This window comes from Pomacea canaliculata, linkage group LG11 (assembly GCF_003073045.1).
Source record: "Pomacea canaliculata isolate SZHN2017 linkage group LG11, ASM307304v1, whole genome shotgun sequence".
NCBI classification, from domain to species: Eukaryota; Metazoa; Mollusca; class Gastropoda; order Architaenioglossa; family Ampullariidae; genus Pomacea; species Pomacea canaliculata.
Window position 1 is genome coordinate 24,083,800 of NC_037600.1, and position 12,106 is coordinate 24,095,905.

At 41.1% G+C, this 12,106-nt stretch overlaps 1 protein-coding gene across 1 annotated transcript; it reads right to left on the reverse strand.

Annotated features, from left to right (window-relative positions):
* Positions 1-5,252: 5,252 nt before the first annotated feature.
* On the reverse strand, positions 5,253-10,509 carry LOC112574813. The gene is made up of 3 exons (XM_025256130.1): positions 10,167-10,509; positions 9,526-9,878; positions 5,253-5,785 (listed from the first exon to the last, which is right to left on the reverse strand). The coding sequence occupies exons 1-3, from the start codon at positions 10,433-10,435 to the stop codon at positions 5,370-5,372; spliced, it is 1,038 nt and encodes a 345-aa protein (XP_025111915.1). The 5' UTR covers positions 10,436-10,509; the 3' UTR covers positions 5,253-5,369.
* Positions 10,510-12,106: the final 1,597 nt, after the last annotated feature.

Sequence of the window (12,106 nt, forward strand, 5' to 3'; positions counted from 1 at the left end):
TAGTTTGCACTGCTGTGCCAAGATGTGTTGTGCTGAATCACTAAAATCACTGGTCTTCCTATAGAAAGCAAAATGGTTTGTGGAAATGTTGGTTTATGAGCAGAGAGATGTTTTTAAAACAAGAATTTAAATCCAAAAAATCACAGCAAATTCGGGTATTATTAAAAAAAAAAATAACCACGAAAAGTAAAGAGGTCAAATATGGTTTTCACCTACTATTTCAGCAGTACAAATAATATGTTTCATTAACCTATTATCTACACTAAAAAATCAAGACGATTACCACAATGATTTCCACACAAGCAAGAAAAGGAAAAGAGTAACTTAAGTATAGCTTACAAGTTTAATGAAAAAAAAAAAACCCAAATTGCATTACAAAATGCAAAATGCATTGGAATGTCCGACTTTGCTGATTGCTTGTACATAGAAACTCCTTTCTGTCAGCAGTAGAGACATTTGAATTGTGCAGCAAAATCATCGAAGGATAATCAAAGCTGTTGTTGTACATGGCTCCCTTTTCCATAATGCTAGTCCTTTTTCACACTCTTCTGTTTGGAATATCATGCTACACTCAGCTCTTGTTCTTGTTATTTGGTTCCTCTTTGTGTATTCTGTATTTGATTTTATTCTTGATTTAGTGTGGTTGTTTATTCTTTTATTTTGTCTTGTAAAGCAAAAGTCTACACTAGCGGGCTTTCAAAAAGCTGTAGACATCATCACAGCTATTCCCCAAGGTGGATTTTGAATTATAATGATTCTTTCTAGTTTGCAACTTCTTGTATAGTCTGATAGTTATAAGAGATTTCTGAAGATTAGAATACATTTTTTGTTATGACTATAATTTCCACCAGTTTCATACAATATTTTACTCATTAATTAAAGAGACGATAACAGAACAATCCCATTAGCATTTTATCTAAGATTTGCGTCCCCTTTGCGTCAGCTTAACGTACAGAACACAGAAAAAAGCTGATTATGTCAGCATATGAAGCTATTTAAAGACCTGTATGAGATCCAGCTAATTTTCGTTTTATGTCCTTGAAAACTACCTTTCCCCTTGTGGAGCATTGTTGTCTGTGTCGCTATAGTGTCTATGTTGTTTCTTTTTCTGTGTAATTTCTGTTGGTAGGAACTAAAAAATGGTTTCGTGCCGTTTGTGTGTGTACGCGAGCTATTAACAGAACATTTATGACACTGATTGTATTATTGAATAATATTTATTTTTTCCCAATATTTAACGATAATACAGAAACTTGATATCCTATGTCATCATAGTTATACAGATGAGGAAACGTTCGACCAGAAGTAATGGGGGATTGGGACAGAATCTGAAAATTATAACAGGAAGGTTAAGAGGTCAGTGTCTTGGCGAGGTCCACAGCTGCTGCAACAGAGGGTTAGCTGGGGATGTATTTATGGAGGCAAAGCAAGCTCAGAGTATTTCCCTGTAACACCTGTAAATAACTACGACACCCCGTGTGTACAAAATTAACACACATATAATATGAACTCCAAAGAGATTTGATGTTCCTGAAAAAACATAAAACTCGGCATTATAGTCGCAATGATGACACAGCAGGATGTATGCTGCAACACTCCCGTGTTGACATCGTAGCCATTTTAAACCCACCACCAGCAGCAACTAAACTGCTCATGTCTAGGATGAACTCTTTTGAGGACACAACCTTACCCTGGTAACAGTGTTATTAGAGCAAAAGACATTTTCCACTAAGCACCATGGTCTGATACACAGGCGAGGGGGAGATGAGCATGGTGCAGTCACTGTTATCGCCGAACTACACGACCTGGTGAAATTAATTCTGTGACAATGAATTGCCATGATTACAATCAGTTGACACAAATGCTAAATACATTATATAATGGTCTATGTTTTTGAGTTTTCTAGTTTCATCCCACTAGCTGAAAGAAATAATATGCGCTAGCCCGAGGCATATGAAAAGGTTTTTTTCCTGTCTTTTCTGCTACATTTCTCAAAAAATGAATATAAATGTACACTTCATGTTCAACGTGTCGAAGACTCAATAAACATTGGAATTATAAAGCAACAACGAAGCCTCATTCATTGTTAGAAAACAATACAAAATATCGGATTTAACAGAAATCTTCACATAATTCAGCGTAAGTATTTAACAATAACAATAACAATAACAATAAAAACCAGCTTTATTTGTTACAATGGGCAATTTAAATGGGAGGTGTGTTCTGTTTCCAATATATATATATATATTTTTAAAAAATCATATATATATTTAAAAAAGTAGATTATTCCCATGCACACCTACACATGACACGCACACACACACCGCTGATAGTTCATCTGTGATTGAGTAGCTGGACTGCGGATGGCACAAAAGATTTTAGATGCCTATTGGTTTTGCATACTTGCATGGCATATAGTGCTTACCGGAGCTTAATAAAACAAATTCTCTCGCTAGCACATGTTCAGGTGTTGACAGAATGCGGAAGCTTTCCTAACTAGTTGTTGGTCACAGAAGGAAGTCAAGTCCCTCTGTTTAATACCAATTATTTTGGAACAGATGTGGACAATGCTATTCAAACTGTTCATATCATGGACAGATAGATTACGAAACCAGCATACAAATGAAACGAATAAAAGACTCTCAATGAAATACTGGTAGGAACAACCTAAAATTGCTTGGCTGACTGAAAAACTATTTAACTTCCGCAGAAGGTACATTTATTTATTTATTTATTTATTTTCACGCACAATCCTAAAATTGATGTAATTTTACAATAAATAACTGAACAACACCAAAAAAGAGAGAAAAAACAAACTGCTGAACAGCATTCAAATTTAATGCATGCAATGAATTCTAAGCGCTTCTGTTGCATAGACATCAATTTTACAGACATTTCTAAATAAACCGTAAAAGTCGAAAATAAAAGCAAAGTTACTTCATTTTCTTGCTGCACTATGCTCCTGAACTAGTAACAAGGAATAAACTAAAATAATTTATTTTCTTACGAAGAAAGCTTTTTTCACTGTCTATTTATTTTGATATACTTATTTAAAGTTAGGTGTCTCCTTAAAGCTATTTTAGAACGTATTGTACTAAGACAAGGTAGACTCACTAAAAAGACTGAAAACGGACAAAAAGATGGGCGCTCGTCGCTTTGAGACGTCTGCAGCTTTTTCACGCCCGGTCTGTGTCATCCACATAGCAAGGGCAGAGAACAGAGATCGCACAGATTATCAGTGACAACTGGACATTATGTTATTGACTGAAACGTGGCTCACAGATGGTGGTCATGAGAGTCTTAATGCAAGACTTTTGTTGCCAGACAAAGAGGTTAATCTTATTTGTTTATATAGACCATCTACCAACACCAAAAACAAATTGACTAACATGTTTCTGTCAGAATTTCATGATCTACTTGACCATGTGAACACGGTCAGCAACATACCTGTGATCGTAGGGGACGTCAATGTCCATTTTGATGAAAATAATCATCTGTGAACCCGTGAAACACACGTTTCTTTTTGTTAAGCTCTGTTTTTAGGCCCTTGGTCACCCAAGGTTTGTTGTTAGGATAAACATAAACTGCTTTGATGGACTGGTGCAATCTACACTTTTTTACTCCTAACGTTTACTCCTAACTGTGTGTTAAATGTCTGTATATGTATTCCTGCCCTTGTGAGGGAAGACAAATTTCTGTCCTGGGTCTCCTCGACTGACAGTAAAGTCTGTTTTGATTTTGATTTGATTTGTCTACAAAAAGTATCAGGGACCTGCTAGATGTCTCTCAGTTCACCCAGTCAAAGAGCTGACTCAAGTACTAAAGGATATCCTAGATTGGTGGTGTTGATCATGTCATACCCATGGTTACTGTGTCAATTGCGCTCTCTTCACATTATTATTGTGTGGGGTTCGTCCTGTCAGCAAGTGGCCTAGCACTGATACCAGTGTCTCACGCTCTACGTAGACTTGGGAACCGAACTGACCACTGCCCCTCTGACCCCCAATCTCCGCTTACAGACTTATTGCCATCCTCTGCTCCTGTCGTGTGTAGTCTTTGATGCTGTAAACCGCACAAATCGCCACTCGGACTACAAGGCTACATTCACACGCTCTGTGAAAACATGTCTGTTCACAAAGTACTATCCCTGAATTACTATCTTAACTTCCTGGCAATACTGTCTGTCATGCTAACCATCTTGTAACGACTCCATCTGACACTGTGTATAGTATCTTCATCCCTTCATACCTTCATCCATTGCTGTACCTTCTACTCTTGTACCTCATGTTTATGATGTTGACTGTGTCTATACATACCTCACTGCTTACTGGCTGCTATCGTGTACCTCATCTTTATGTTGTTCGGTGTGTCTATATGTACGTACCTCATTGTCCACTGGCTTTTATGTTTCATTTATCATCAATGGTCTGCGCTGTGTGATCTACCTTAGTCGAGATGCTGCATTTTATAACTTCTTTCATCATCATCATCATCATCATCATCATCATCATCATCATCATCATCATCATCATCATCATCATCATCATCATCATCATCATCATATCAATCATCATCATCATCAATCATCATCAATCATCATCAATCAATCATCATCACCATCATCATCATGTGGGCAATGTCATCATTCATATAATAAATGAAATCATGATGAAATAACTGAAGCACACAAAAAAAAACCACACACACACACACAGGTAAATAGAGTTCCTCGGACATGTCGCCTGCTTCTTTCATTCCGTTTCTTTGTCCTGGTGTTACTAAGGACGCTAAATATGGCTGTGAATGGTTGTCTTAGTACATAGCTTTGTACTCATCGAGCTTTGGTCATCGTAGAGAGACAGAGATTGCATTGTGCATGTGTGGGTCTGTGAATGGTGTTTGAACAATAATTTCATGCTGATGTAGTTTGGTGTGTGTGTGTGAGGGGTCTCTTGTTCATGTTGATATAAATGTCACAGCGGATCCACCTAAGAAAACTGGGCATCATAGGGCTCCCAACACTCTATGAGAAAGTACAACACAAACTTTTACAACATAACCAACCAACATGACCGAACACAGACAAACTTCATTCTTAATAATAATAGTCATAATAATAGACAAAGCATACTATACTCTCTCTCTTCCAACCATTAACCCGCGCCATGCACGCACAAACGCACTCAAAGGAAAGGCCTCACACACACACACACACTACTAATATTTCTTCCAAAAAAAGGAAAGTAATGTACAAAGACATTTTGTATTTTAGGCGATAGAACTGCAGCCACTAACAATAACTGTTGTTGTGTAAACACAGACACGGACCTCATGATGTAACAAAATATAATTACATCATGTGTATCACATCATATGATGAGGAAGTCTGATGGACTGAGACTAGAAGAGGAAAAACTTTGACGATAGGAGTAATCAGGGACGACAATAACAAGCTGTGATTTACAGCGGGACATTATGGAAAGTCGGGAAGACTCAGACTCAGACTGATGTTTCTCCACACACACGACGACTTTTCTCTCCAGACCACAAACACGATGTCCACTCGCCACCCACACCACGTCACTGCGGGCCGTGGCCACGTCCTCGATGTCATCATCCGTCATCACCCGCACTGGGATACCCGCTTCTAGCAGTTCCTTCACCATACTCGATTTGTCTTTAAGCTTATAAGGGCACAACACCAGCACGTCTCTCCACTGTACACTCGGTGGTGTTGTGCCGTCGCTGGTGGACCTGACTGTTGTAGATGCTGCTATGCCCCTCTCTGTGAACATTAGCAAGCTATACTGTAAGTCACTTGTCACAAATACAGCCTACACACTGACAGATACATGGATATGAATCATCATCATCATCATCATCATCATTCATCATCATCATCATCATCATCATCATCATCATCATCATCATCATCATCATCATCATCCTCATCAATGCAAAATTTGTAAAGCGCATACTGACACTTATAAGGAGCATGCTATTGCAAAAGAAGGGTGTAAAATGGACGAGCATTATGGAAAAGGGTAGTTTTCAGTGCACATGTAAAGGATTCAATAGAGGGTAAATGGTGGGTATGGAAAGGAAGAGAGTTCCATTGTTTCGCTGCACAATAACTAAACATCCTCTGGCCATATGTTGTTGTTTTGATGATAGGAAGAGTCAGGAGACGATCATCAGACGAGGAGTGCGGTTGTCTAGCTGGGATCTAAGGGAAGAGAAGTTCAGAGAAATAATCAGGGCAGGTGCCAGAAAAGAAATTAAAAAACAGCACGGACAGTCTGTACTGGATTTTAGAACGTATGGGAAGCCAGTGTATGCAACGAAGGAGAGGCGTGGCTGGTTCCGTTTCCTCGCTCTAAGCACCAGGCGTGCAGCGGACTTCTGTACTTTCTGGAGTTTGTGAAGAAGGTATACAGAGCAGCCAGCAAGCAAGGAGTTGTAGCAATCCAGTCTGGATAGAACAAACTCACAGACAAGAGTGTTGGTAACACGTGTAGACAGAATGTGACGGATGGCGCTGATCTCACGTAGTTTATAATAGACAGACTGACAGACAGCTGTAACTTGTTTATCAAGAGTCATCTCTGCAGTGACAATGAATCCCAGGTTCCTGATGGAGGACACAAAGGTGATGTTGGTTTCTCCCACCCTAATGTCACTTGGTGGACAAACGAGTGAAGTTGGATTTCTTATTCTAGAACATAGGAGAGCTTCCGTTTTATCATCATTGAGTTTAAGTTTGTTTTACACCATCCAGTCTCTGACTTCATGAATACAGACTTCTATGGTGCTGGTAGCACAGTGAGACTCAATTAGTGGAGTGGAGCTGTACAGCTGTGTATCATCAGCATATGGTTGATGAGAAACCTTGTGTCACGGACCAGTCCGTGACTCTTGTGTTTTTCGTAATGTTTAACCCTTTGGTGGCTCATTGACTAAACGTGTATGTCGAGTGTATGTGTAATGGACGAAAATATTAGACTGGAAAATGTTAAAAACATGACAAGGTGTTTAATGAACACTGTTCAGCGGTAGGTTTGGTGAATCAGAGTTGTGGAAAGTTATTCAGGCCAAAGATAGAGAGAAAGATAGACATGCTGAGTCACGAGTGTACATCTCCCGAGTAAGATTGGTGTAAAGTAGAGGGTAGTGTCCATCCACGTTGGATACGGCGCGGTACTCACCCGTTTATGGAGTAACCTCGCGTAGACGAGGTATGGCAACTTTTTGTTGAGTTTTTGTTTATGGAATGGTAATACAACTTATGTAAATTTTAAAGTACGAACGTATGAGAGGAAGTTGTGTGGATTAGAAAATATGGTTGAAAATAGAAGTATATTGTAACTTCGAGTTACAGGTTTCAAGAGTATGGAATGGAAGATTTGGAGTTCTACTAGAAAGAAGAATAACAATAGAACCATTCCGAGATCAACGGATTTGGCTCCACGTTCAGCAGCAAGTGAGCTAGGAGCCCTGTGTCGTAACTGTGGATTACTTCCCATGTGACCTTTGGGTACAGACAGTTTGTACGGCCAGTCTGTACAACCAGTGTTTACAGCCAGTGCGTACAGCCAGTGTGTGTCTTATTCATATTTATGGATTCTTGCTGCGAGACTTGTGAAGAGCGGCGAAAAGTAAGTAGAGTATTCAAGACTGCCAAGACTGCTAGTGGAATTATAAACAATAAGACAATATGATAGATAATAAGAGTTGGAACTTTGTGCTTGGTAAACTTTGGATGAATTATTGCAGTTATCTTTAACTTTAGAGCATAGTGGTTGAGGCGAATGATTATAATGTATGCTTCTGAGTGAAGTAGTGTGTAAAGTCCTGAGCCACCCAACAACCTAATGACATAATTTGGACAGCCTCAGGCAATCTTTTTTGTGTTTTTTTGAAAGAACGCGTATTTGTCTGGTGCGAGTGTGTTGTAGTGCCACCCGAGCCGTGATACCTTGTGAGACTGGATGCAAGATGAAAGTGGTTTCACATACACAATAAACAGAAGAGGGCCGAGTACTGTGCCTTGATGGCCGCCACAAGAAAGTGGAGCAGGGCGAGATGTCTGACCATCATCACACAGTCTGCGTCCTGTCAGTGAGACAGGAGTTGAACCTCGCTAGTGCAGGTCCAGAAATCCCTTAGAGGGTGTGTGGTATATAAAGGAGCAGAGAGTGGTGTATGGTGTCAAATGCTGCAGACAGCTCCAGTAGAGTTAAGGCAGAAACATCACCACTGTCAAGGGCAGATAATATGTAGGTGTTCACTTTAGTTAAAGTAGTTTCAGTTCTGTTACAAGGTCTATAATTATGCTGACTGAACAAGCTGGATGAGCTGGTGCTCTTGTAAGTAGGCCCACAGCTGTGTCAACACTACTTTCTCTATGATCTTTGAGAGAAAAAGACAAGTTGGAAACTGGGGATAATTGTTTAACACATTGATATCAAGCATCAGAAACTGGTCGAAATTTGATCAGAGAGTATCCCAGGAGTATCCCAGTATCACAAGAGATGCTGTCAGGCACCGATATTGAGTCCAAAGATGACCGAATGTCCGAAATCTTGTTAGCAAAATAGTCACAAAACACTTGTGCCAGCTGCCAAGCAGGACAGGCTGTAGGCAGCGGGATCGCCTTGGTAATTCCAGTCATTCGACTGCAGATGTCAAACAGTGTGTTGACGTTACAGACTGGGCGTTGAAAGAGCGGAGGTGGTGTTTTACGCCGTGCCAGCACTTATGGCTACATCACGGCAAGGCAGCCATCACTGTAAACATGTGCAGAGAAAGAACAGCGTGCCCGAGACGAGAGTTGAACCCAGGACAGCCAACATTCACTGTATTAGTGACAGGCGCTAACCGTTGCGCCACAGACCGCTCTCACTGGGCGTTGAAAAGCCCAACATAGAGGCAAGTGTTCAGTTCTGTGGGGTATGCCAGGCAGTCTCCTGTCCTCATACAACAATGTTGAATTGGTCGGTCGTTTTTCCAGATGGTGTTCCAGATGATGACATTAACTAGTTTACTCTGATTATGCTGATACTGATGCTGACAACGAATCAGAGAAACTTAACGATGGCTGTGAATGTTCGAAGTATTAAGCAGGTTGTATAAGGGAGTTTGCAAATGATGTGGGAGGGGGGAACATGATCCAGTAGAAATGACAACACAGCAAAGTTTTGGCAAATTCAGAATCTGTGTCGAACTTGAAGACGAGGGACAGTCAGCAGAATAACGTCGAGCGGCAGAGCAGGTGGTGGATTTTTCCTAAGGGCGCTGTTTACTACCACCAGAATGGTAGCAACGGATTCAAATTCGCTGTCTCGATGGGTTGTCAACGCTACAAATTACAATAAAACCTACAATATAACGTGATAAAAACTGACAGAAACACGTCACTCACACAATGTGTTCATCATAAGGCTGTTTGTCACCTGTTTTTTTTTTTATCACACAAGTAAGTATTTAACTGTAAACAACGTTACACCACACAATACCCACACCGACCTGTAACACCATTATGGAGACTGTGCAGGAACTCGGCCACCTTACGACCGCACTTGACACAGTCACCTGGCCAGTCACCTGAGTGACCCTGACCTTCGTGGTGATACAGTCGTCTGACCGGCGGGCCGTCTGTATGGTCGGGTAAACCTCCCTCTTTGTAGGGGAGGACATAACGGTGTGTAGTGATCATTTCGTCCTGCTCGAATTCCCTGACGACGGCCGGAGGAGAGCGGAGGGGTCTGGTTAAATATTCCACTTGCCAGCCGTCAGGTGCGTCTCCATGGAAACAACTTGCCGCCCACAGATGGAGACGAGGAACTCGTGTCAGCAGCTTGTCACACAAAATCATCCACCTAGGACAGTAACAGAGCATGTCGCTACACGTGTTACACTGTTTACTGTCACTAATATGTGTGTTTATGTATCGTGCTTAACGTAATGCCGTCACATTAATGACACGTGTTGCTATACAATCTATATAACAGCCGATGTAACACATCTACTTTCAGCTTACAACGCCACCGTGAGATGTTACAACCATTTAGGAATTATCACCTGGTAAAAACGTGGTAGCGATTAGGAGATAAAAGCGATCGCCATCTACCTGTGTTTATCAATACGTCACACTCTGTACAACTCACATGTCACAAGACTCTACGTCATCAGCGATGACGTACAACGACCCTCCACTCGCCGCCTGTGACAAGTCGTTGACGGCCTTCTCCACGTCACTATCGAAATCAAGATCATACTGCAGGAGGTGAGGCTGACCGGGTGATACACCTTCTGACTGTTGTGTCTTTACTGTCTGCAGCAACAGGTGATACAACATGCTGCACGCTGCAAGAATCCCATCCCACGTGCTGACAACGTAGACGTGGTGACCACACCGCAGCCACTGTATGGCCATCAGCAGCAGCACCACAGTTTTACCTGTACCGGGCGGTCCGGTGACAAAGAGTGTGGGAGGCGCCGTGTGTAGCAGGTGAACTTGCTCCGGGAAGAGTGTGATTACAGCAGTATAGCACTCTCCTGTCCACCACACGGCCTGACCCAGGGTCTTGACACTCACACGTGGAGGACATGTGCATGGCACATTCACTGTTGTCGCCGGACCACATAATCTAGTATAAACAAATAAATATTTAATGCAGATGTTTCGATACAAAATCTTTGGCAACATGTCCAGAACAGAATGTGTTATAAATTAGTAATAATCTCCATTGTTCTTAAGTATTTATTGTTTTCTGCACGTTATAAACAAACCACTTATGACTTTGGTGAACTGACCTGTTCTTCTCCTGGTCAGTCAGCATTCTGTCATCCAGAAGTTCACTGTGGTGCATCATCAACACCCAACACAGAATAACACAGGAAGAACTAAATGACCTGGTTCTTGATTTGAACTTATCCAAGAACAAGACATAACTGCTCGATTGAAGACTCCAACAATGGAATCTTCTTAAAAGAAGATATCACAATTGCTTCATATGGAAGGCGCTGTAGGTGTAGCTTTTCTTTAGGAAGGAAGGTAACATGGTACACTGTAGTTTGTTCCGATATTGAGGGCCTCATGAATGCCATAGAAACAACTGATGACCCACAAGACAGGAGACTACTTGTAGACTCTTGGAAACTGAGTATTAAGGCTGAGCTTTTGCACACTGGAAACCGTCTTCCATGTATTGCAGGAGCACGTGCTGTCCACATGAAAGACACGTACTGTAACTTAAAGTAGCGACTGAATTCCATTGAGTATAACATGTACAGCTGGCACCTTTGTGGTGATTTGAAGATGTGAGTGGTAACCTTAACCCTGAGATGTGAGAGCAAGGAAACTGCAATACTTGCGGAAGAAATGGACTCTCACACAAAATGTAGCAGCTAGAGAAACGAATATCCATCACCCAGGTCTCATCCAGGCTCACAAAATCCTTCACGTCAACGCAGGTTTGATGAAGAACTTTGTGAAAGCCATGGACTGGACTTCACCAGTTTTCCGATACCTGCATGAAAACATTTACTCTACAAGTCGGCAAAGATGAAAGAGTTTGTGTGGTTCCTCAGATTCCACAGCTCTTCAAAGATGACCAGTTCAACAACATGCTGCATGGCGATACAAAGCAAGAATACTCAACTGCTACTCAGCTTAGTTCTTGTACCTTTTATTTGCCTTCCTGGTGGTATTCCGCACCTCCCTGTTTGCTACTTTCTTATCATATACAATTCAGGTATAAATTATACGCTTTTTAGTATTCAATACGAATTTGAGTTCCTTTGTTACCCAGGGTATGTTATTCGCAAAGATTGCATCTTCTTTGGAGGGTATGACTGCGTCAAGACAAAAATTATATGCGAAGAGACAACATCAGTCAAGTTATCACCATTGTCATTGTAATAATTAAAAAAAAAACTCTCGCTATGAGCAGTCGAAGCACCCGTGGGTGATACTGTCTTGTGTCAAATGTTTAATTGTTTTCACAACAGGTGTAAATCACTGACACACTGTCCTACACACTTGAGCCAGGAGAAGGCTGTTATTTATCCAACGGATAGTAAGCGTTGAGCTTTGTAGGCACCG

Coding starts and splice junctions, on each gene's coding strand:
- LOC112574813 (XM_025256130.1), bottom strand. CDS start 10,435: ATGGCCATACAGTGGCTGCGGTGTGGTCACCACGTCTACGTTGTCAGC. Junction 9,879..10,166: donor GACGTAGAGTCTTGTGACAT/GTGAGTTGTACA, acceptor TTACTGTCCTAG/GTGGATGATTTTGTGTGACA. Junction 5,786..9,525: donor TCTCCATAATGGTGTTACAG/GTCGGTGTGGGT, acceptor TAATGTTCACAG/AGAGGGGCATAGCAGCATCT.